Below are 25,951 nucleotides of genomic sequence, written 5' to 3'. Positions count from 1 at the left end.
TGTATGCAGAATCAGCATTATTAAGCCTTTTTTCTGCAGGCTCTAGACTGAAGTAGACAATATTTCAGGGTCACATTCACCTGACGAGTTATGAATGACCGACCATTGTTATCCAGGTGCATTAATCCACTGATTGGATTTATGCTTGAACTTGCACTACCTGATTAAACCATGTAAGCTTTATTAATTTACATTTCAGACATTAACTGTATGTGACATGCATGCTAAGTAAATGGGAATGCGTCATGTCAGGAAAGTAAAGAGAAAAGTCACAGTGTCTCGAAAACACATATCTCCCATCGAGGGCAAAGCTTAAGTGGCCACTGTCCTCTATCACATGTGCAACTGGATGCTGAGATTTGTTGAATGTGACAAGAATACAATTCAGTGGGGGTTATTAAATTGCACACTATTAAGCCTGAGTAATTTAAATGCTGTGACTCCTTTTCTTTGGATAAATGGTTTGTTGTTTTTCCTTCCGCAGGCTCATCTCACACCAGAATGTGCATTAAGAAGCTTGCCATCTTTCTCCTGGTCCTCTCTCTTTGTCTAGAGGGAGGATCTGCCAAAGAAAAAGGAACAAAGAAGGGAAAGAAAAAAGGAAAGCAGGTTTACTGTCCATCGTAAGTATGGGATAAACCACACCATGTGCTGTCATACAGTGCAAATGACTCATGACACGTACTGTGCTTCATGTATAGTCAGAACAGACATTACACAACTGTTGCCATTAGCTAGGTTGTACCCCCATTAGCATGGTGGACATAATGGTTACCACTGTGGCCTCACAGCAAGAAGGTTCTGGGTTCGAATCCTAGGTCGTTCTGGGCCTTTCTGTGTCGAGATTGTATGTTCTCCCCATGTTTACGTGGGTTTCCTCTAGATGCTCCAGTTTCCCCCACCATCAAAAAACATGTACTAGGTTCTCCAGTTAGTGCCCTTGATCAAGGCACTTCAGATCTGGACTTGGTCCCCTGGCGCTGTAAATGCAGAGAATGATTTTTGCTACATGTATGTGAATAAAGTACCTTTACCATTGACCAATAAATTGACGTTTCTGTGTGGAATTGGTGGAGTTCCCCTTTAATGACCTTTTCAGGTGCCGTTTAGCATTCAGTTAAAGCTATAACTCTGTTATAGCAGTTAAATCTTAACTCTGTCTATTTTACACCTGATGGATCTTACTTTTCAGTCATCAGCTGCTTCACTGCAGAGCTACTCAAGTCTGATATGAAACTGTAACAGTCAATTAGGAACAATGGGCATCAAATACATCAAATACACCAAAAGCATGTGGTGTTAAAAAACACAGAATCCTTTCAATGTTAAAAAAATGTCACAGCTTTCTGTATCAGACTGATGCTACCTTGGCCACTCTTAGCATTTCCTTATGTACTCTTTGCTGATGGTCTGCAGATGTCTAGTATCATATGCAACTGTTTAATAAAAACGGAAGTTGTCAGGTTATGGATAAACTACATGGTAAATTCTGTATATGTCTAATAACAGAATGAACATCAATATGCCCCAACATGCCTTTTGGACTGCCCATTGTCTCTATGCTGTGTAGAGCTGCATCCACTACTTCCTTAAATGGTAACAAATGGCTCGACAAATGAAAGTTCTTGAAATGAGGGCGAAACCGTTTGATGTAGTCCCAGTATTGGCAAGTGTAAGCTGTATGACATATTTCGAGTTTAGTGCTGCGGATGCCTTTGTGGATCAAGGGAACCACTTGGTTCCAGTTTAGCTGTTGTGCTTGAGGTTGTCAGTAGGGCCTGTTAAAAGAGAGAAGAAAAGAGGTTTAGTGGATGGGAATTATGTGTTTCACTTTGATCAGAGGAACCGCAGAACATACACACACAGTGCGGCATTCCTATGGAGCACTTTAACTCATCCTCAGTGCATGATAAGGTTTACATAATGATATGTAAAGTGCTTTGAGAAGAGGGAATTCTTTGGCAGGAGAATCATTGCCACCCACAGGGAGGCTTTCTTTTTCTTCTTTCTTCTTGCCAGATCCTGTTCTCCGCTTTCCATCTCTCTGTACCATTGTTTTTTCATCAGTCAACCTCAGACAACAAATCATGTTTGCTTGAACGTCTCTAAAAGTCACCAATTTATGTTATGGTGGTAATTGTTAATAGGCAGCTGTTTTTTGAAAATATATACTGTTTGTCTTGAAAAGTCATGTTTACTCTTTGCCACCCACATGGCAGATATATTGAGTCCAGGCAACTAAAATTTATTATACTGAAATTTCTTGATAATATTGTTGTATTTTATGAAGCATTTGACACAATTTCCTCATAGAAACCAAAATCAATTTCCTTAGACAACCACGCCTCTGCTGTACTGTGTTTAGTGCTATAGCAAATGTTAGCGTGATAAAACCCTAAGATGGTAAACATACCTATGAAATATTAGCATGTGAGCATTATCACTGTGAGCATGTTATCAGGCTGGCATTTGCATTTCGCTCAAAGCACAGCTAAACCTGAGCACAGCCTCACAGAGCCGGGGCTGTGCTTAGGTTTCAGGGCTGTAGACCCATGGCTTTGTTAGAAATATGATGCTAAATGACGTCAAGGTGTTACATAATTGTTCTAGGTTAAAAAAAATGTCCCTATCTGCCTGGAGAATCATTCCAACTTCCCCAGTCAACATTGCCTGCATGGTTCAAATGTCAAAAGCTAATTTAATCCCTAACTGGTAGCTCTCTCAGGTTACAGTTTAATCAAAGAGTATACAGAGTAGAAGTGGGTGTGCTGTTCATCTGCACTGTTCACCTGACAGGAATTTGACCTGCTAATGTAATCGTGCCTGCAGTTCTCTCTCTGTCTTTCTTGTTTGCAGACAGCTGTCATCTGAGGATTTGGCCCGAGTACCTGAAAATTCAACCAGTAACATCTTGAACAGGTTACTGATCACCTATGATCCCAGAATAAGGCCCAACTTCAAAGGCAAGTCTCTTTTTGTCTTCATCTGTCTCTGTCTATTCTTAATTGACATTTCTGCTCTGGTGCTGTCATGCTAATTAAAGACACGAGTATACTATGAATATGTAGGTCCAGATTTCTTTCATAGACTTGGTGCAGAGACAGGTGTCCGCATAAATGGTGCATGAGACATTTACGGAAATTCATTTCCTGTTGCACATACACTTGCATATTTAACATGTACTACAACAATGTTACAATAAGCCAATGTTCTCAGGTTGACTGACTTTCCTCAAAAAACATGTTCAACAGGTGTTGATTTACACAGGCTGTTATGGGAATTAAATCATACATACAGGTGCTGGTCATATTAGAATATCATGAAAAAGTTGATTTATTTCAGTAATTTCATTCAAAAAGTGAAACTTGTATAATGTATACATTCATTCCACACAGACTGATATATTTCAAGTGTTTATTTCTTTTAATTTTGATGATCATAACTGACAACTAATGAAAACCCCAAATTCAGCATCTCAGAAAATTAGAATATTACTTAAGACCAATACAAAAAAGGATTTTTAGAAATGTTGGCCAACTGAAAAGTATGAACATGAAAAGTATGAGCATGTACAGCACTCAATACTTAGTTGGGGCTCCTTTTGCCTGAATTACTGCAGCAATGCAGCGTGGCATGGAGTCGATCAGTCTGTGGCACTGCTCAGGTGTTATGAGAGCCCAGGTTGCTCCAATAGTGGCCTTCAGCTCTTCTGCATTGTTGGGTCTGGCGGATGGCATCATCCTCCTCACAATACCCCATAGATTTTCTATATTGTTAAGGTCAGGTGTGTTTGCTGGCCAATTAAGAACAGGGATACCATGGTCCTTAAACCAGGTACTGGTAGCTTTGGCACTGTGTGCAGGTGCCAAGTCCTGTTGGAAAATTAAATCTGCATCTCCATAAAGTTGGTCAGCAGCAGGAAGCATGAAGTGCTCTAAAACTTCCTGGTAGACGGCTGCATTGACCCTGGACCTCAGAAAACACAGTGGACCAACACCAGCAGATGACATGGCACCCTAAACCATCACTGACTGTGGAAACTTTACACTGGACTTCAAGCAACGTGGATTCTGTGCCTCTCCTCTCTTCCTCCAGACTCTGGAACCTTGATTTCCAAAGGAAATGCAAAATGTACTTTCATCAGAGAACATAACTTTGGACCACTCAGCAGCAGTCCAGTCCTTTTTGTCTTTAGCCCAGGCGAGACGCTTCTGACGCTGTGTCTTGTTCAGAAGTGGCTTGACACAAGGAATGCAACAGCTGAAACCCACGTCTTGCATATGTCTGTGAGTGGTGGTTCTTGAAGCACTGACTCCAGCTGCAGTCCACTCTTTGTGAATCTCCCCCATATTTTTTAATGGGTTTTGTTTCACAATCCTCTCCAGGGTGCGGTTATCCCTATTGCTTGTACACTTTTTTTCTACCACATCTTTTCCTTCCCTTCGCCTCTCTATTAATGTGCTTGGACACAGAGCTCTGTGAACAGCCAGCCTGTTTAGCAATGACCTTTTGTGTCTTGCCCTCCTTGTGCAAGGTGTCAATGGCCGTCTTTTGGAGAGCTGTCAAGTCAGCGGTCTTCCCCATGATTGTGTAGCCTACAGAACTAGACTGAGAGACCATTTAAAGGCCTTTGCAGGTGTTTTGAGTTAATTAGCTGATTAGAGTGTGGCACCAGGTGTCTTCAATATTGAACCTTTTCACAATATTCTAATTTTCTGAGATACTGAATTTGGGGTTTTCATTAGTTGGCCGTTCTAAAGTAGTATCAAAAGTAAAAGAAATAAACACTTGAAATATATCAGTCTGTGTGGAATGAATGTATACATTTTACAAGTTTCACTTTTTGAATGGAATTACTGGAATAAATCAACTTTTTTCATGATATTCTAATTATATGACCAGCACCTGTATGTGTACATTACAGTGTGAAGTTTGTATATTTTGTTTTTCACACCTCCGCCTCTAGAATTTGCCACTGTTTTATCTTTTTTTTTTTTTTACTGTCCACCAAGCATCCATATTTACAGTGTTTACAGTGTACTGTAAATGTCACACTGCGCCAGGCTTTCAGTCCCACAGAGGACAGCAATAAAACTAACAAAGAAGTGATTGATGACCTCTACGTCTGACTGATGGTCTTACCAGTCTTCAGGTAGTTTCCATCCTCTGGCACTTGGCAGCAAAAGCTGTATCTGGGACTCAATGTTTGATGTATTGTGAGCACAATCAGCTCCCTCTCTGTCTGCCTGCGACTGGTCCAGCAGCCAAACATCTGCTCTTGATTTCAGGGTGGGCTGAAAGCTCCCCGTCCATAAACATCCATGTCATAATCTCCCAAATGACATCCTAAACTGTGCCTTGTACATTACTTTGCCTAGGCCTATAAAATAGTGAGCTGCTTTGAAAGACCCTATAGAGAATTTTGAGCTAACACTAGAAGTGTTTGTTGAATATTTGTTAGTTTTCTTGGTTGAATTAATTCATGCAAGTTGTAAGCTATATGCCACCTCGATATTGCACATTCATTTTGCGAATTTCATGATATAATGTATCCTGTAAAACTCCTGAGCCTCCAGTAAACACCTCATAGGAAACAGTTTATTCAAAGGAGGGTGAGCAGTCGGCATTCATCAAGGATTTAAATAGTTTATTCTAAAGGCTGAGTGGAGAGAAATGCCAGTATATGTATAGGTTTAGAGTGTTAGCTTAGCAGAGAGGACGAGAGTGGTTTTCATTACTTTGCAATGTTGATAAAGTCTTTCTTTGATCAATAACACAATCAATTGCATAACCAGGTACAATATGTAGAAAGACTTCCAGGGTTTTACAAAGCATACTGACACTTAGCTACCTCACTCTCATTGCAAAGCAGCTGTGAAACACAGCAGCCTTAATCCTACAAACTCTTCTTCCCTTTTTTCTAAATCCAGGAATTCCTGTAGAAGACAGAGTGAACATTTTCATCAACAGTTTTGGCTCCATCCAAGAAACGACCATGGTAAGAATTCACTTCAATACCACTTTAGCCTGATGGCATTGATAATCAATACTTCTGCCAATCAGATGCAGTGGATCAGAGCTGAAAACTGCTTTATCGTACAAGTTTTAAGAAAGGTGAATGAGCATATTTTCTATCCGGTATCAGACCATTTAGCACTGAATCATTATGAAGACTGGAGTTTTAATGCCTCATTTGTCTGATGGCTTAATTGCTGATAAAGAAGTGCAGTTTGAATGCTAGTGAACAGATTAAACTCAAGGACAGCGCTGGGTCGACTCACTTAGGAAACAATAATGGGAACATTCCTCAAGGTTTCTAATGAGCCTGGCTTACCGCCGTGTTTTAATTTAAAGCTGCTGGGAGGAGCCAACACACATTAAGTGTCTCTGTCTCAGTAAATGTGTTCAATAATGTGACAAGGATATTGAAATTAATGCAGTGCAGTGTGACATAATCCGCAGTTTGACTTGATTCTGTCTCATAAACTCTTCTGCAAAGCAGCTTTACAGGATGCAACCCAGGGGGTTTATTCCAAGACAAAACCTACATTCTCAACAAAATAATCAAAACCACATTAATAAAACTTCCTGTTAGTTACAAAATGGGTCATCAATTCAAACTTGAGTCTGAAATTATGACCTTTAATTGCAGTGCAATGTTTTTTTTCTATTAACATCAGAATACATCAGAACATCAGAAAACAATCAAAATGGTTAAGCAATTTGATTTTTTTCAAAACATACCATAAAATAAACTTGTAAACTTGTAAACTTTGTTTAACAAAAACAACTGAACTAACAACTGAAATGACGTGACATGATGTGCTTGCCAAAAGCTGTCAAACGGCTGGCAATGCAGCGCTGCTCGCAAATTCCATTTTATTCACATTTTAAACATCCTGGCATTGTCTGGTCAATGGTCAATTCCATGCCAGATAGAGAGGACTACACGTTGTAATGGAGAGCAAATATAACTTGCATACTCCTCAAACAAAACAGCTAAACATAAAAAGCAGAGTACAGCACACAAGCCTCAAATACTTGCAAGACATTATAATAATTTGTCTTGCCTGAGCAATCCAATTATAGTTATGGAATCAGTCTTCACAAAAACAGAGACTAGTACTACGGTAGGTTTTAGAAATTGGCATCCAGAATCCTGTTGCAGGTCTGGATCAGTCCAAAGCAGTGATCAATGTTCTCCTACCTCATTTCATAAGGGGTGGCACTCTGAGCAAAGCCTTAGATCCTATATCCTGGAATTGGAGCTGCATGAAAACATATTCTGGAACTATCTCTTTTGGCATTGGATCAGTAGAGTGTGTCCGTGTGTAAAATCTTCCTGTGGAGAGTTTCTCACCAGGACCAATTACAGACCAATTATGATGATAAAAGCTGAACGTATAAAATCCTTAAAACACATATTGTGGGGTTGCACGGATGATGGAAGAAAAGACATAAGAGGGGAAGAGGAAAGAAACAATCAAAGAGAATGAAGAAAAATAAGGAATGAAGAGCAGGCAAGAGGAGGAGAAAGAGACAGGAAAAATGAAGGTGGAAAAGAGCTGAGGAAGAAAACGAAGATGAGATAGTAGCAGAAAGTAAAAGACAGTGAAAGAAAGTCAGAACAAAGGTTAGGGGAAAAAAAGGGGGGAAGCTAAAAGTAAAGTGAAGAGGAACAGAGAAGGAAGACATACCCAAGCACTAGACCAAAGATGAATAACAGAATTAGGAAATTGAGCTGTGGAGGTTGGAGGAAGAAAAATAAGAAAGAGGAAAGGGGAATGAATTATATAAAGTAGAAGGGATAAGGTAAGAGAAAAGCAGAGAAAAAGTGAAAGGAGCAAGATAGCGAAAAATAACAAGAAAGAGAAGCCAGGAGAAGGAAAGAGATAGGATCGAGAAGGAGCAAGAGCCAAGACTGAGCCAGAGAAAGAGAGATGAGGGACTCCCAGATGGCAAATCTGTCTTCCCTCGTCCCCCTGGACGCCCAGCGAAGGACAGAAAGAAAATGAAAGTGAGGAAGCTTCAAAACGAATCCAGGAGGAGAACGAAGTGACAGCTGTTCACCTCTACCATTCCATTTATAACGCTGTGGGGTACCTGCTCTCAGAAAATCCTCTCTCATCATTTACACATCCCTAGACCATACAACACCTCACATCCACTAAGATATCTATTTTCACTTTATGATTGTATCCATCAGGAGAGGATGACTAATTTGATGTTGTGAAATGAAATAAATTGTGTGTGTTTTTTTTTTTGGTACTGCTTCTCAGTTTGAGTTTTCCTCGCTGATTCAAAGAGCGGTTGTGCTAAATCTCTCCGGAATCAAATGCAGTACAGGCAGCTTGATAGCGAGTCAGAGGGAAGATATATTTCCTTGTCTGGTTTTCAGAAAGGCAAAGGTGTGGGAATTGGCTTGCGTTTCTGTCAGACAGAGAAGAGCCAGCAGTAGCTATTTGTGCTGTCACTAGTTGGACATTTGAGTCTAAAATTAGGTTGTATAGAAATGAGGGCTGGCTTTCCAAAATGAGATATCAAAAATTTGACCACTGCTCCTTCTCTCAAAAAATGTTTACTGGCAGGAAAATAAAGCACATTCTGGATTACAGCTGAATTTATAAACCATCCTAAGACCTTTGTGTATAAAACAGTGCTGGCTGAGTTTTTGAAATAGTTCCTGCCTATTTATAATCCATATACAATAGAGAAGAAGGAAACCTTTCATGTGGTTTCTTGTCTCCTCATACTGTAGACATTGTGCATCAGCATACCACAACTATACAACTATAAATTACATGGATAAATCCTACATTGTATTTGTTGTGCATTTTTGCCAGGAAAATTATCTGTGTATGCACTGTGTATACTAGATGTATACAGTATGACATTTAGTTTCATATGAAAATTATATAATCAACACTTGCACAATGTTGGGTCTAACGTATGCAAAAACATCTAAATAAGTTAGTATATGTGCTGTTTTGGTCCAGAGGAAGAGTTTTAGTGTGGGAAGTGTCTTTCTAGCTTAGCAGAAAGGAAAAAAGGACAGGAGTCTAACTCTTGTTTGTAATATTACTGTATATCAGAGTAAATTCACAGGCAGTTCAGTCCAGTGTGTAGCAGAATGCTTTACTGGAGATAAAGGTACCATAGTGCAGAAACAAAAAAATATAATACCCAATGTACTTTCATGAAGAACAGATGCACTGTAAAACCACATTTAGGTCAGCTGGCTGTCTCTCACGCTCAAACCTGGCTGTAACTATAACCGATATTTTCCGCCACTATCCTCGGGCCGGGCCCTCGATCAAGCATTTGTGTTTTTTTAATCATTACTTTATTAGCCTAATTCGGTGGGGAGAAAGCTATGCCTCTCCAGCTTCTCCAGTAGCTCATGTGTACATGCCCTGCACTGACTTGAGTGTGAGGTAAACTGTGCTACATCGTGTCTCCCCCATCTTCAGCACTGTTGTCGGCCAGTGCGTGCATGCTGCCTTAATCTGTTACCCACACTATACGGATGAGGGAGCTAGGGTCAAGTTTTTTTTATGTTTCTTCATTCGGATCCATTTGTGACCCATTCCATTCTGAATAAACAAACAGCGCAGTTGTTTTGACAATCTGTGCGTTCGGGAAAAGTCCAGAACTTTGGACGGCCGTCGGCACAAAAACAGTCTAATAAAGCGATATTAACAGCCAACAGCAGGGTGTACTAATACGATCACTTATATGCTACGTGTAAAACTGAAGAAGAAGAGTAGGCCTACTGAAGGTCGAAATCGAATTGCCGGCAAATCGGCAAATCATTGGACGTGACAATGGCTAGTAGAAAACGTAAGGAGAAAGGTGGATGGGAAAAATTCAAAGAAAAGAGGGCCAAGTCTCTCGAGACTGATGCAGAAAAATGCAAAAAGCTCACAGAGGGACATGATGAGGGTCAGATAGCAGAGTTAATTTCACATCAGCAAGAGGTACTGGTAAGTGCCAGGAGCAGGACACATTATTATAGGCTGCCTTTATCCCTATTTTAGCGAATTGCATAGTCAGCTATCAACATGGGTGTGCATCATGATTATGAAAATTACCGTGCCATTTAGTGCTGTCAAACTTAACGTGTTTAATAATTTCTGTTAGGTTAATTTGAAACATTAAACGTTTTTCCTTGTCTTTCATATTTGTGTTTACCATTGTGGAACTGGCAAACACCTGCTGGTTGTTTGTGAAAGCTTCACAGACAAACTAGATAGGGCCTAGTCATTTAGAATTAAGAATCGCTTAAGGAGCAGAAATTCTCAGGAACACCTGGAAACATTCATGTTAATGGCCACAGAGAAGGACATCCTCAGAATAGTGCCTTTCTCAAGAAACTTTTACTTCCCCAACATTAAATTTGCTTACATTATATTTGAATAGTTATAAGTTATAGTATATATTAACTAACACTCTCAGTGTAGTTTTGGTATAGGCCTACAATATATCTAATCCCGATGTTCAAGTACAGCAAGTAGCCTACTTTATCTCTGAAAGTGTTGTCAGTAATACTCTGTACTGTTTTATAATTACAAGTTTGTGTAATTTGGGGTTTCTGTAGCCAGTGACATTTCATTATTTGTATTTTATTTTCAATGCAGATGTAATAGCATTGTACATTTCTTTGTTTTTATTTGAAGGCTGAGGATTCATTAATAAACACAACCCCAATTATCATCATTGGTTTTGAGATGTTACTTGCTGTGAATACCTTGTCTGATAGGCTCCAGTATTGTGGCATAGTATCAGGACATCCTGGCTAGTGTCTGTCGCGCACGGCTAGGGGCGAATGGCCGGATAATGGGCCAATTTGGGAGAAAGTCCATTGGTGTTTTTTAGCCCCAGTCCATCCCTGGCCTGTAGCATTTGCAAAAATCCACAGCTCCCTGTTCAGATGCACCAATCAGGGCCAGGGAGGGTGTCTAACTGCGTGTCAATCACTGCTCATGCACACACATTTATTCTCTCTTGTAGGGGGAGGGGCTTAGGAGACAGTTTTGGGCTTTAGCAGAAAGGGGGGAGGGATTGAGAAGTCCTGAATCTTCGCAATCCTACCTACAGCACCTTTAATGCTGGCACTCAGAGAGGGGTTTGATGATTTCTGTCATTGTGGCAAAAGTTGGAATTGCAGGTCATGTGACCCAAACATCCATTAAAGAGGAAACAACAGCATCAGACTTTCTAAAACTATACTGACAAACTACTAACAATTTGAACTACAAGGTCAATTGTTTTGTTTTTTAACCAGAGAGAGACAATAACATGCATGTGTATAGGAAATGGGGATAGGATGCAATGAGCTGGTTAGGCAGATGTCAGTGTAATAAATGCAACACCATGTTTGAATCCCTTATCCAATCTTTGATACATGTGTGGTTTGTGGTAACGTGAATGTTATCATGGTCCATTAAGGACCCTGCTGCTGATTTCATGAACACCTCCAATCCATTGTGTTCTCATTATATAAGAAAAATGGCACTGTTTTTAATTTAAAAACACCTGAGTGCAAAGCATAAAGCAATGACAAATGTCGGCTTTTATCAGACTATACATAAGCTGCTGCAGTGAAAACAAAAAACAATATTCCTCCCAAGAATTGGGAACAATGAAGGCATGAATGTGGAAGTAAATTGTTTACCCAGGAACACACACACACACACACACACACACACACACACACACACACACACACACACACACACACACACACACACATACAGCTGGTATTTTGGCAGCCTTATTTGACATGTCATCCATCTTCACACTCAGCATTATGAGTCCTTCCTAACACCTGGTCCCAGAACAGCTTGTGGCATGCCATCAAAGCGGGCACAAAAAAACAACATCCCAAAGCCAGACTGAGTGATACTTTCCCACCAACAAGAATTTGGAAATTTCGCTAATAAGCTCTCTAATGAGGCATTAAGTATCACATGTCGATGTATCGATAACATTTGACCCTTGGACTGTGTTTTCTGTATGTTGACTGCTTTAAAGTAGATGTGATGAGAGTGTTGGCTGCAGCTTTAAAATGTCACTTGGCACGTTAAAGTGGTCTGTTGATGTTCAAGTGTTTACTGTGAGAACATGTTGCTTGTCAATGACTTGAAAGAAGTAGAAAATGTAACCTGTCAAGGTGGAACAGCTGTATCCTAGGAAAAGTAACTAACAGGAAGATTTTTTCTTATTCTTTAACTGCACGAGTATAAGAGCAGTATATATAATGTCATTCAGTGTTATGGAGAGGGATCGCTAACAGAGATGCCGTCCATCTGTGCACCTTTCTTTTTAAAGCTTAATGTAAAATGTGAATAGAAAATAAGCATTAACTGAATCCCATTAATGTAAGAGAGGTCATTAATCCCTTTAAAAGCACCTAATGTCTGTCCAATAGTACTGACATGATACAGACATTAACCACATCTATGTTTGTCTGTTGTGCCTAAAAGGATTACAGAGTCAACATCTTCCTGCGGCAGCGCTGGAACGACCCCAGGCTGAAGCTACCGCAGGACTTCAAGTCGGATTCTCTCACTGTTGATCCAAAGATGTTCAAATGTCTCTGGAAACCTGACCTGTTCTTCGCTAACGAGAAGAGCGCCAACTTTCATGACGTTACTCAGGAGAACATTCTTCTCTTCATTTTCCGTAACGGGGACGTCCTCATCAGTATGAGGTAATGTATTTGATTTGATTTTTTTCATTGTCTTCCCTGTTCAAATGTGTGAAACACTCTTTATACTACGTCGCCTGACTTCCTCCTTCGAGGCAGCTCTGCATGTCCTGGCTGACGATTACATGGGTTATATGCGAATTATACGAGTGCATTACTTTTAGTAGGTAGGTAGTACAAACGGTGAATGTGAACAGCCTGAATTGTTACAGGAAAATGTCACTTCACCTTTAGAGTATTTAAAAAAAAAAATCATCCACACAGTATCATCCAACAGTTACGTATGAGGCCTTTGTATAAAAAGGTTAGGTATAAACTGGTAAAATTATCTTCTCAAAACTTTGCAAATAATTTCTGCCTTTCACCGCATATCTTACGTTGAACCTTTAATCACATGATTTACTGTTAGGTACAGAAAGGTCTCCACCCACAGCAGATGATGAAGATACATTTTAATTCCCTTGGTTCATTTTGGTTTGCTGATGTCAGTTTTTCAGTGTTCCGTCTTTGAATTAAATGTAGTTACAAGGCTACATTTATGAAAAATAGTGACAGAAAAATGGAGACGAGATAAACAAAGCTGTAGGAGTTATTGTAAGTCCACTTACAGAAAAAACAACTCCTAAATCAACATATTGCTGTTGATCAATGCAGCAATCATATGATTTAAGGCCTAGTTGCGTAGGACTCTTCCCTGGAGACCCTAATGTGATAATGTAATAATTGATAATTTGTGTTCTTAATGCACTGCAAATCTGCAATGATTATTTGAGTCCTGTGTGCAACTCAATCAGTAAGGGAAGGCTTGTTTCCCATATTTTCAAGCATTTCCTGGGTTTGTCTTTATTTATTTTTCTTTCTGGGTCAAGAATCATTGAGGCTGCGGGCTGCGAGAGTGAAATTCCTAAAGTATTACGAGATTGTTGACATGCAAACTGTAGCATTTGGCAGAAAAACATTTCAATTTTTCAATAGCACATCAATATAAACTAGTTGGGGCTACAGCGACACTCTGCTGTGTTAGGTTTCATACGTCTCCAGAGATAATCCTTGTGAATATGTCTGCAATTTTGAGTATTTTGAGTCAAAGTAATACTAGTGGCATGCAAATAAGGCTTTTGTGCGAGTGTATGGATATCAGAGGGTAACAAAATCACAGCATAATGAAAACCTGAAAACAGAATTTTCTTCATTCTCCTCCAGGTTGTCCGTCACCCTTTCCTGTCCGCTAGATCTGACATTGTTCCCCATGGACACACAGAGGTGTAAGATGCAACTCGAAAGCTGTGAGTTTTTCCGATTTAATATCACTTTAAACCACCAATCACACACCATGTATCTGCTCTGTCAATGTGGTTTGAGTTGGACTTTAACACATCTGCTTATTGGTATTTGGGAGATACAGTATTTATGATTTGGGAATATAGTTGTTTTTATAAAATAGTAATTTTGGTGTATATATAACTCATTATATTTTAAGGTTGTTGTGTATTTGTATTTGTATTTATTAAGGATCCCCATTAGCTGACGCCTAGAAGACCAGCTAGTCTTCCTGGGGTCCAACACTACATTTAGTCAAACAATATTAAAACATTTCATAACATATACAGAAAAGAAATAAAAGAAAATAAAAGAAAATACATGCAACAATGTCTGCCAACAAAACTAAGTAACAAAAAACAAAAAAAAAATGTAAATACAAATAAAATTAAATGAAAACAATAACAAACCAAGCAAATAGAGAAATATCTTGAAAACAAAGTTATATATTACCATATATTACATGGCTAACATTAAGGTGGCTAACATTGACAAAGACAATCAGAAACCTCATAATAAATAATTTAAATGAAGGTAAGATTTAACTTTCTTTTTAAAATGCTCCTTTCCTGTGATAAAACGAATGTAACGATAACTTGCTCTGTAAATAAAAGTTTTTTTCAAGTTATTGGATTTTGGTAAAGGTAACATCATCTGCCCCCTACTGGCTCCTCTTGTTAAATAAGTGTGGATATCTGAACTGTAATTTATGTTATCAAAAATAAATGATGGTGTCTGACTATGGTGTCTGACTGGCTAATAATCTTTTTTCAACACTCAACCATTTAAGACGTTCATGCATTTTAACTACATTGGACCTAAAATTGCACTTTAGAACAAGTCTTACAGATTTATTTTGTGCTACTTGAAGTTTTCTAAGTAGGGTTTTTGAGGCAGATGACCAGATTACTGAGCAATAATCTAAGTGGCATAGAACTAAAGAGCAAACAATTTGCCTTAGTAAAGAAGAGGGTAGAAATGGTGAGCATTTCCTTGTAGTGGCAACTGCTCTTCCCATCTTAGTAACCATAGAGTCAATGTGAAGCTTAACTTTATTTACTTGTTTTATAGATTGGCCTGCAACTTCAAGATTCAATTTAGGCCCATGTGCTAATTTATGTTTAGAGCCAAATACCATGCAGACTGTTTTTGATGCATTTAGCACAAGTTTGTTTAATTTTATCCAATTAAGTACGATGTTGAGCTCCCTAGATAGAACCTGATTAAGCTCAGAACATGTAGATGCGGCATAATAGAGGGTAGAATCATCTGCATACATTGTTAAACTTGCTTGCCCAATTGCAAGCGGAAGATCATTGGTGAAAACTGCAAAAAGAAGAGGCCCTAGGCAGCTCCCCTGTGGAACACCACAGTCTTCAAACGCCTTGCTGTTTGAAAAAGTGCCACTGTAATATACTCTCTGTGATCTACCGGACAGGTAACTTCTTAACCACAAAATAGCTGAGTGTTTAAAACCATGACAAATAAGTATACCAATTAAGAGATCATGATCAATCACATCAAAAGCAGCACTGAAATCTAGCATAACTGTGCCCACAAGCATCGACCGGTCAATTGATGTCAGCCAGCTATCAGACATTTGTAACATAGTGGTACCAGTAGAGTGACCAGCTCTGTATGCATGTTGGAACATAGATGTTAAACCATTTATTGAAAGATAATCTTGAATTTGCACAGACACCATTTTTTCTAAAAGTTTACTAAGTACAGGCAAGATGCTAATAGGCCTTCTGTTTGGACCATTAAAAGTTGACTTTTTGTCTTTTTGAATAGGAAAAATCTTTCCTTCTTTCCATAATGTTGGACAAACACCGCTGATTAAGCTTCTATTAAAAATATGACAAATAGATTTGGAAATGTATGAAGCACATATTTTTAACAGATTACAGTCTAGATGGTCTACACCTGCAGGGTTATCAGCTTCCAGAGAGTTCAACAATCTCTCTACTTCATCAACATTAATATCATGAAATTCAAAAGCACAGTTTTTTCCCCTCATGAAACCATTTCTTATAAGCTTTTCTGAATTGTATTTAACAGTAGTGTCCATGTTTTCTCTGAGCTTGGAGGTCTTGTCAATAAAATAATCATTAAAATAATTTGAAATATGAAGTGGTCTGGTTAAATACGCACCATCTAGTTCCACAAAGGAAGAAGTCCGAGCTGTTTTTTTACCCATGATTTCATTCAGAACTTTCCATATTTTTTTACTATCTTGACCACTTTCAGAAATTCTCTGTTGATAATAAGTTCTCTTTTTTTCTCTATTCATTTTGCAGACCTGATTTCTTAATTTGCGATAATCTTTTATATCATCATGTGCACTTGATAAGACTGCAACATTCTTGGCATCATTTCTCAAAATCATTAGTTTCTTTAATGACTCGTCTATCCACGGAGCACTTTTGGCTTTAACAGTGAATTTCTTGAAAGGGGCATGTCTATTAGCAATAATCATAAAATAGTCCATGAACATTTTTAAAGCAAGTTCAGCATCCTCAACATCACATACATTAGCCCAAGGAATGCTATTAAGTTCCCCAAGAAAAGCCTCTTTATCAAATTTCTTATAGGATCTAGTAAAAATTATTTTTGCATTAGCTTTAGGCAACTTCGTTCTCCTAGAGACAGCAACAACATTATGGTCACTGAAACCCACTGGAATAGTGTGAATTGTGAAAGCCTAACAGCTAATTGAGCTTGACTGTTGTTATTGCATCTTGTTTACAAGGCAGTTTAGACTTGAATAAGTGAATTAACTTAAAGCCATTAGCCTCTAATGGCTAACCCGACTGCTGAGACATATAGTTTTCTGCGAGTCTGTGTGCATTAATGTTATATTTCTATGCTCTGACTGTATGTTTCTGTTTTTGTGTGTGTTTAACATGCAGGCAGATATTGTGGGCATATACACTGTATGTATATATTATATACATACAGTGTATATGTATACATGTATTCACTTTTTGTGCGCCTTTGTACCTCTTTCATCCAGTTGGCTACACCACAGACGACCTGCGGTTTATGTGGCAAACAGGAGACCCAGTGCAAATGGACGCCATCGCTCTGCCACAGTTTGATATCAGACAAGAAGATATTGATTATGGGAATTGCACCAAATTCTATTCTGGAACAGGTACTGTTCTTGTCTTCAATCCAGTTTATTACATATTTTTAAACATGAAGTTATGAAAATGCTGATGAGAAAAGTAAATAGTATTAAATTACTCAAAATACTCCTTTTAGCCAGTTTTAGGCGAAAGTAGCTAGGTCCCCCTTTTGAATTTGGTACTGCTCAAAATTTACAGCAAATATTTTGAACCAGTTAACTTACTTTTTCCAGCATTTCCATCAACCACTTACTTATGTCTTTAAGTTTAACAAGGTTTCAATTTCAGTGCTGTTCCCTGCATCCATTCATTCATTTTCTCCCCCAAATGTAAAGGTATAATATGCAGAGCTTTCCTTAAAAAAACAATGTATAGAATATATATATATATATATATATATATATATATATATATATATATATATATATAAAAGTTGTCACAGCAGGAAAACCACAAGACTCACTGATCATTGCTTAATATTTCTATCCCATTCAGATGTGTTAGTGAGCCAGCATGCACGACTGGCCCAAGCACAACTGAATGGAAATAATGAATCGATAATGTCATTAGTTACTCCTTTTCTTTCAAGTTCAAGTGTTTGCTTTAAGAAAGCTCCACATCAAGTTTGAAACAGGGTAATTTTAAGGATTAAGTTTGCACAAACAATTTGGTAAAGCTGGGGTCATTTTGTATTTCATAATTTTGTAATTTTATGCATTGCATACATTTATGTTTATTGGCATTCTTCTTCTTCCCTGCCTCTGTTGGCACATTACTATTTGTCTTGGTTAGGACCAATTTGTCAATCAGCAGAATAGTTCAAGTCAAATGTATTTACCTGTCTATCTTAACCATTTGGTTACTTCTTTAGTTGGTCTTGTTCTTGGATTATCAGTAAGCACCAGTCACACTTTGCATGGGAAATCTGATTTGCATTATACAATTTTATGAAATTGTGGGTGTCTACATAGATATTTCCAAGATGTTGGGTGGAGGTTGCTACAATGCACTTGAACATACTCAGACTAATGTACAACATGTCAACTCTGGCCTAGAAGAAAAACTACAAAAAAGGTCCTGGTTCTGTGCCATACATGTATACAGACCAATGTAAGGGTAAAACGACATATGAAATGGAAAATCTCTATCAGCCAACAGAGCTGGTATGACCTCAGTGCTCTCGCATTTTGGAGGCACACTGCTGGCAATGAGTCAGCCTTTTAACGGGTTACCACGGCAACCTGGCCAGACACAAAGATCACCTCTGTGTACGACTGGTTTGAGCCTGCTCTGCAACACAGACAGCCCTTATAAGCCGTATAAAGCTCACCCAGAGATCCCTGGGCTAGTTAAATATTACTTCAGCCCATCCACTCTACCATCCCCATTGGACCCACCAACCAGCCTCAAAGAGAAGAAACACAACGCGGCTGTAGGAGGTCTGAAGCATAATGATGCTTATTCCATACTTCTTTAAGCTTGACTAATGAAGACCACATTTCCAGTAGAGATGGATCAGGTAGAATTGATCATTTATTAATGGAAATGTACGCTGTACTGTTAAGAATGAGAACCTTCTCTAAACAGGAACATGTTCCTATCCACTACAAAATAGTAACTGGCAGAGGACAGATCCACGTCTCCTATATAATAGACATGTTTAAATTGAAAGCAGTGCTTTTTGGGGTGCTGCCCGGAGTGCTCAAACTGGTCTAAGCTTTAACAAAGTTAGCAAAAAATGATGTTAAAGTCCTTATGCCCATTGACCTTTTTATTTCACTTCTTTTTAGTTTTCTCTATTACTAATGGTGCACACAGCTGTGTGAGGACTTAACCTGGCTGCTAGCTTTCCTTTAAATGTTTAATACAGATTTAATAGACCAAGTCACTATAGGGCAATTTCTCAAAACTGCTCTATTTCCAATCAGGGGCAAGAAGTTAACATTTCTAGACCGAAATAAGTCACGATAGGCCAAAATCTTTGAATTGACCCAAGTTGTCTGATGCTGTGTTCATGGCATATTGTTCAGGCCGTAATTACAAGCAGCTGAGTCAGGAATTTTTTTTCAAATCTGCCACCTTGTAATTCCAAAGAGATATTGATATGAAATAATCTTATTTAAAAGGAGCTATATGCTGTTTGTATTTTGTTGGAATACAATTATGTATGATGCCAGTAACGTATGTACTCTGCCTGATTCTCATTTTTTTTATTTTATGGTAAGCTGTGTTTCTTACTGAAGTTATTTTAATCATATTTGACCATTATCGCCTTTCTCGTGCAGGGTACTACACTTGTGTAGAGGTTATCTTCACCCTAAGGAGACAGGTTGGCTTCTACATGATGGGTGTTTACGCCCCCACGCTGCTCATCGTAGTCCTCTCATGGCTGTCCTTCTGGATCAACCCTGATGCGAGTGCCGCCAGAGTGCCTTTGGGTAAGGAGTATTTGATCAATTCCCCTACCTTCCACTAACATTTACCAAAACACAGGATTTGTAATTATTCCTTGTGCTGTTCAACCAGGGTTGAGTGCATGGTTGGACGTTAGATCAAAAAGAGGGGTGGGTGAGCAATTTTATTGAGGTGCTGTTATCAGGTTTGATCCATGGGGGAAAAATTGAAGTTGAACAAATAAATGTTCTTAGGCATCACTGACATTGTGGCCCCAATCATCTCCATCATGACAACATCATTCACTTTGACACCATGAAGGACTTTATCTATCAAGCAGGGTGGCATGTCCAGTATTGTTCTATATGTCATAAATCACTGACTATAGCTGTAATTGACAGATGGGAACCGCCACAGTGGTGCTTTAAGTAAGTTAGTGCTTTTAGGAGGCATTTATCTAGTGTAGGTCTAAATACATGGGCATTTGAGCCCATTTAAGTGCAGTAACAGCACTTATGCTAATAGGTTTGATTTCCACGTCTGTCATCGATCTGCCAACATTCACATCAAACTACCTAAATGCTTAAAACAAACCACTGCACTGGATTCAGTTTTCTAGCCTGCAACTTTTCCTGTTGAACTGTGATGTGATGCCTTTTTAGTCACATACACAGATTTCCACTGACAAAACTATTTAACAACATTTCGTAAGCTTTAGCTACTCAATTCAACTCAAGTTTAAAATATGCCGGTACAAAGCTTAGCTAATGGCTGGGAACAAGTACATGCTGTGTTTCTGGTAAATCTTTATGTTAATCAGTGTGACCAACAAGAGGGTTTCAGGAGACTGAGAGACACTCAGCTGGCCAACGAGGTACACCTGATCCCCATTAACCCAAATTATTGAAGGGGTGTGCTGAGGCGTTTGAGGAGCAGTGCTGTTTTTCCAAACCGCAAAAGCACACAATCTATCTAACTTGAAGAAGGTCCAGATAGGTTACTAGACTGTTAGCCTGAGCCCAGAGGAGATGCTAGAATGCTTCAGTACTGCTAGTGCTTAATTTATGGTGTTTTTGTTTACACACTGAATAAATCACAGGTGAGCTTCTCTAGTGTCTCTCTTGTGCCTCCCTCACGGTGTTGGTTGTTGGCACAGTCCTAGCCTTACCTGCATGATGGAAAAGGGGCAGAAACTCTCAAACTAGGTTCAGACACTTTGTTTGGTCCAAATGGAAGACTTATAGATTGTACTTATACCTTATTAAAGTACACTTTTATCAACACATCATTGTTTACCATTTTCATAATTTATTTTTTTCCATTTCTTATGTCACCAAACAAAGTATTATATTTTTATATATATTTGTGTGTTTCATACGTAATATTTCCCATACATGCAGGCTGATACTGCACATGGTAAAATTGACATACAATATTAACAATTTTTACCAAGCTTGTGTTTGCTGGAAAAAGGACCATTCCATTTTTTACTTTTTCTTACGCCACCATAATTGAACCTGTGTATAATATGTCAGTGTCACCCACAAATACAGTATCACGCGGGCACCTCTGTGTGTGCAGGGCTGCATGGATACCATAATCCATTGTTATCCCCCTCCAGTCGTCCACTGCCTCCTTTCCTCCATCCTCCCTCCAGTTGTTTATCACCACTTTCATCCTATCATCACTCCAACTCCTCCTGGAAGCCTCCTCTGACTTCTCTCTAAATAGGATCAGTCCAGGTCAGTCAACATTTAGGTGTGGGATGACACTCATTTATTGCTCTTCTCTGTGTGTGAGCATTTATGTGTGTCCATGTGTATATGTGCCCATGTGTTCATTTAACTGAGAATGTGTGTTTTGGGGTTTACCATTGCATTAAATGCAGAAATAAGCAATTTTTTGAGTTTGAATTTTTCTGTCTGATTCAAAGTCCAGGTTTATTTTGTACACGCAGCTGAGTCTGTCATTGGGGAACAAGGCAAACAAAGCTATTGTAGTATCGCCACCTTTCATGTTTTTCTTTTTTTCATGGATAATAGGTGGGCGTTTTTTAGGATGACAATGCTCAGTTTGTTACCAGTGTGAAAGGAACAGTTTGATTATAAATTGTGAACCCTGTACGAACCCATCCTTGATGAGTGACCGTACTGAGGCCTTGAGGCAAAACCCATTGTTCATTCCATTGTACATTATCTCTCTAAAAAATCATTATAGGAAGGGAAAGGGGAGTAAAGCCATTCAGTGGTGGTTATAATACCATCTGAAGACCGTGGTTTCAATGATTTCTACTGTAGCTTAAAAGAGTTGCTGCTGTGCTGGGGGAATCTCTAAACCTGTAATCCTGTCAGCTATCAGAGAGAAAAAAAAAAATTAAAAATTGAAATTACTGCTATTAGAGGCTGTCTGAGCTCTTGGAGATGTCCTAATAAAGGAGGTAAAGGAAGGGTCATGAATATCTAATTGCAGTCATGTTCTCAGAAACCCTTTGTGGATGTGAGCATTTTATTACAGCTTTTGTGCATATTGGAGGAGTATTTTGTGCTTTGAAGAGGAAATGCATAGTTTTGTTCTCCCAGCAGTTAGTGGATCAAATGCTTTTCCTCAGTGGGATCAAACATCTAGGCTTCACGAGTTGATTTGTTTTATGTCGTTGGTATATGTTGACAATCATGGTTAAACTCTATCACATGATTAGCTAGGTATTGCTATTACTTTTTTGGCACCGATCGAAATGTGTCTGTACCACCAAATATTAAAAACTGTCAAGTACCAGAAGTTGACATTGAATGCCTGGTCAGATTTATTGCTGTGTTTTACCTATTCTTTGATCAGATAAGTAGATTACAGGAAGTGTTGAAGTAAGATGTATTAATCATAGATAGGGGAAAAGTTAGAATTTCAATTTTTTTTCATCCAACTTCCTCTAACTTTGCAGACTGACAAGGTTAATTGACTTTCCTCTTCGTTTAGGCATCCTCTCGGTGCTCTCTCTGTCCTCGGAGTGCACCTCCTTGGCATCGGAGCTGCCCAAAGTGTCCTACGTCAAGGCCATCGACATCTGGCTCATCGCTTGCCTGCTGTTTGGTTTCGCCTCACTGGTGGAGTACGCTGTGGTTCAAGTGATGCTCAATAGCCCGAAGCGCATCGAGGCCGAGAAGGCCAAGATGGCATCCAAGGAGAAGGCTGCAGGGAAGAGCCCCACTGCCAAGAACAACGCGGTCAACGGGACCGGAGGGACGCCGCTGCATGTCAGCACCTTGCACGTCAGTAGATCTTTTTTTGATAACTTAAGTGTGTTTGCTTGTGTGTGTTCATAGATTACAAGAGTTACTGTATATTCATACTCAGTCACACCATAATGTGCAGACTTCATACACATGGAATCAGCGGAATCTCCTCTTTACAGTGATAGTAGTATTTTCAATATCCATTAAGTGTAAAAGGCCAATTGAGATCTTCCTCATGATAAAAAAAATGTTTTGGTGGTTTCCTGTTGGCCTATTGGTTAAGACTTATACTATATGATTGCAACATCCCTGGTACGAATGGTGCAGTGGATAGGACACATGCCTTTGGTGTGGGATACCCTGGGTCGATTCCCACTGTGATACATCAACCAATGTGTCCCTGAGCAAGACACTTAACCCTTAGTTGCTCCAGAGGCGTACGACCTCTGACACACATATTCTTCTACACATATATATATATATATATATATATATATATATATATATATATATATATATATATATATATATATATGTATCCACACTGTCGCTTTATCTAAAACAAAGGTAAAATGCCAAAACATAATCTTCAAAACAATTTACAATTTTGTGTTGCTTTGTGTAAGGAGGTGTTTATATGTCTGTGTTTATGTATATGATAAGTAAGCTCCCACCTATAGGAACACACAATGACAAAATGTATATTACAGATCAAATATTCTCAGGCAGATTTGTAACAGTGAGGCGTAGAGATCTAATCTAAATGCAAAACAGAAATCCAATCATTAAGAATTCTAACACAGTTTAGTCACGACTCAAGTCTGACACTTAACATGCACATCAGGCATGCAGTATGTTTTATGGGTCTTTCAATTGTATGCCTAATTGAAATTCATTTACCTCTGAGTCTACCTTTGTCCGAACCATATTTGGTTTGAGGGGATTACATTATTCCATTGAGGTTTAATAGGTTTTATTGTCAAAACCAAATCAAAATAATGAAGCTCTAATGAGCTTAATGACTTCAGTGAGTAAGCATCTATAGTCTGATTACATCCCGTTCACCCCACAGGCCTTCAGGGAAGTTGATGAAAAGGATTTTTTTTTGGACGACATTAAACTACATCCTTTTGCTGATAGTTTTATATTAGCACTGTTTGTCCACTGTGATAGCACACAGAGGGTGTGGAGGAGTTACAAGACTCCAGATGAGACAGCTATCATATTAGGCAACAATGTAGAGCACAAAGTAAATCTAATTTTGGCTCCAAAATTATTTATTTTTTCTCTTTAAATAAAAGTAGTTTTGATTTATCAGTTTGAGTTCTGTCCAAGCTTCAGGATAAAACAGCTCCTTTACTGGGCTTTCAAAGTGTGGTCTGTTTTTAATCCGAGTCCAACAAAGTCCTATTTAAATGTTCCTCACAGTTTAGATGATTCCTACCTGCTGAGTGGATGTGACATCTCAAAGACACAATTGCTCTATATGCACACAGCACTTTTTTATGTGTTGAACAGTAGCCTGAAAGTGGAGCATTCAGTTGTTCTTTTCCAATGTATGATTGTAGAGTTGCAGAGTCAGTTTCTACATGATTATTTGTTCAGTTTGGTCAACCAGCAAGGGATCTATAAAGAGAGGACATGGATTTTAACCAAGGACAAGAGAGAGAGTTTGGTCAACTCTTAAACTCTTCCCACTTGACAGAAAGATTGAAAAACTGATTAATAGTGAATAAACAGACAGACATGAATAGACTCTCAGATGGCTGTGGTTCAAAAAAGGTTCAGTGGATGTCTGTGCCATCTGTTGTGGTGCTATGTGTACATATCTATCCATGTATCTGTACATCTCTCCATCCAGTACATACACAGTAGATTGATAAACAGATGGCATTTTTCCATTACATGGTACCTGCTCGACTCGCTTGGACTCTACTCGCCTTTTTTGTTTTTCCACTATGAAAAAGAAAGTACCTGGTACTAGCTAACAGGTACTTTTTTCAGTATCGCCTCCGTTAAGGTTCCAAGCGAGCTGAGGTGATACCAAAAGGTGACGTGAAAACCTGCAGACTACCGTTAGGTTGTCTCTAATCACTGCGTCATCATTGCTAGCGACAGACGGGGGTGTCCTGAACAAATCCGCCATTATTAAATAGTTTAGCCAGCGGTGTTTCTTTGCTGCCTCCAGCTTCTTTTGAAACCAAAATTGTCTTCTGGCTGTGCTAACAGCCATATGCCGAGAATCAAAAACGACACACCTTCGACGTTGTGTGTGTGTGTGTCGCGTTAGGTCACGGCAGTTTCCTGCGGTGTCGCTATGATGACCAGCCACGCTTGCCTCACGCATGAGGTTTAACTGAATTAACAGTTAAATAAAGTCAAGAACCACTGTAGTTTCCTAAAGAATCATTTATTCTGAAGGATGGAATAATCTTTGTTAGTACCACTAGACAGAGTGCATGGCGCTATGCACAACAATCCCAGTCCACTGCTGAGTCGGTCATTATTAAACCACTTTGGTCTGGTTATGCTGCCTCAGGGGCGGCCAGTAGCACTTTCAGACTATTAGACTAATCGTATCTCGGTTTATACGTTTCATATGAAATGCTGCAGAATTTAATGATCAATTCTGTTTTCCCTCATGTTGTTCTCCTGCACCCAGGTGGCGGAGACTCGCTGTAAGAAGGTGTGCACCTCTAAATCAGACCTGCGGACCAACGACTTCAGCATCGTGGGCTCGCTCCCGCGGGACTTTGAGCTGTCAAACTTTGACTGCTACGGGAAGCCCATCGATATCGCCAGTGCTCACGGCAAATCCCACGCCAAGAACAACAAGAAACCTCCTCCTCCGAAACCAGTCATCCCCTCTGCTGCCAAAAGGGTTGACCTGTACGCCCGAGCCCTCTTCCCTTTCTCCTTTCTCTTCTTCAACGTCGTTTATTGGTCCGTATACTTGTGATTATTTTGAAATGATCTTGTATTGTTCACTCCCCCACTTCCCTCCCGTGAGTGCTTTATTAATCTGATTACATTCAAAAAGTTGAATTCCAAAGTTACCATTGAGTGTGTTTACATGCACACTAGTATCCTGGTTTTGAGTCTTATCCTGAAAACTCTGGTTATTCATATCCCAGTATACATGATCATTACAGAATCCAGGTTTCTGA

At 39.1% G+C, this 25,951-nt stretch overlaps 1 protein-coding gene across 1 annotated transcript; it reads left to right on the top strand.

Annotated features, from left to right (window-relative positions):
* Positions 1 to 501: 501 nt before the first annotated feature.
* glrbb (glycine receptor, beta b) lies at positions 502 to 25,743 on the top strand. The gene is made up of 9 exons (XM_078261327.1): positions 502 to 623; positions 2,857 to 2,963; positions 5,931 to 5,998; positions 12,486 to 12,712; positions 13,913 to 13,995; positions 17,046 to 17,186; positions 19,446 to 19,598; positions 22,528 to 22,820; positions 25,447 to 25,743. Exons 1-9 carry the CDS (start codon positions 502 to 504, stop codon positions 25,741 to 25,743), a joined length of 1,491 nt encoding a protein of 496 aa, XP_078117453.1.
* Positions 25,744 to 25,951: the final 208 nt, after the last annotated feature.

The sequence above is a fragment of the Sander vitreus genome, chromosome 10 (genome assembly GCF_031162955.1).
Source record: "Sander vitreus isolate 19-12246 chromosome 10, sanVit1, whole genome shotgun sequence".
NCBI classification, from domain to species: domain Eukaryota; kingdom Metazoa; phylum Chordata; class Actinopteri; order Perciformes; family Percidae; genus Sander; species Sander vitreus.
Note: the sequence above shows the minus strand (reverse complement) of the source record. Positions and strands in the feature narration are given on the sequence as shown.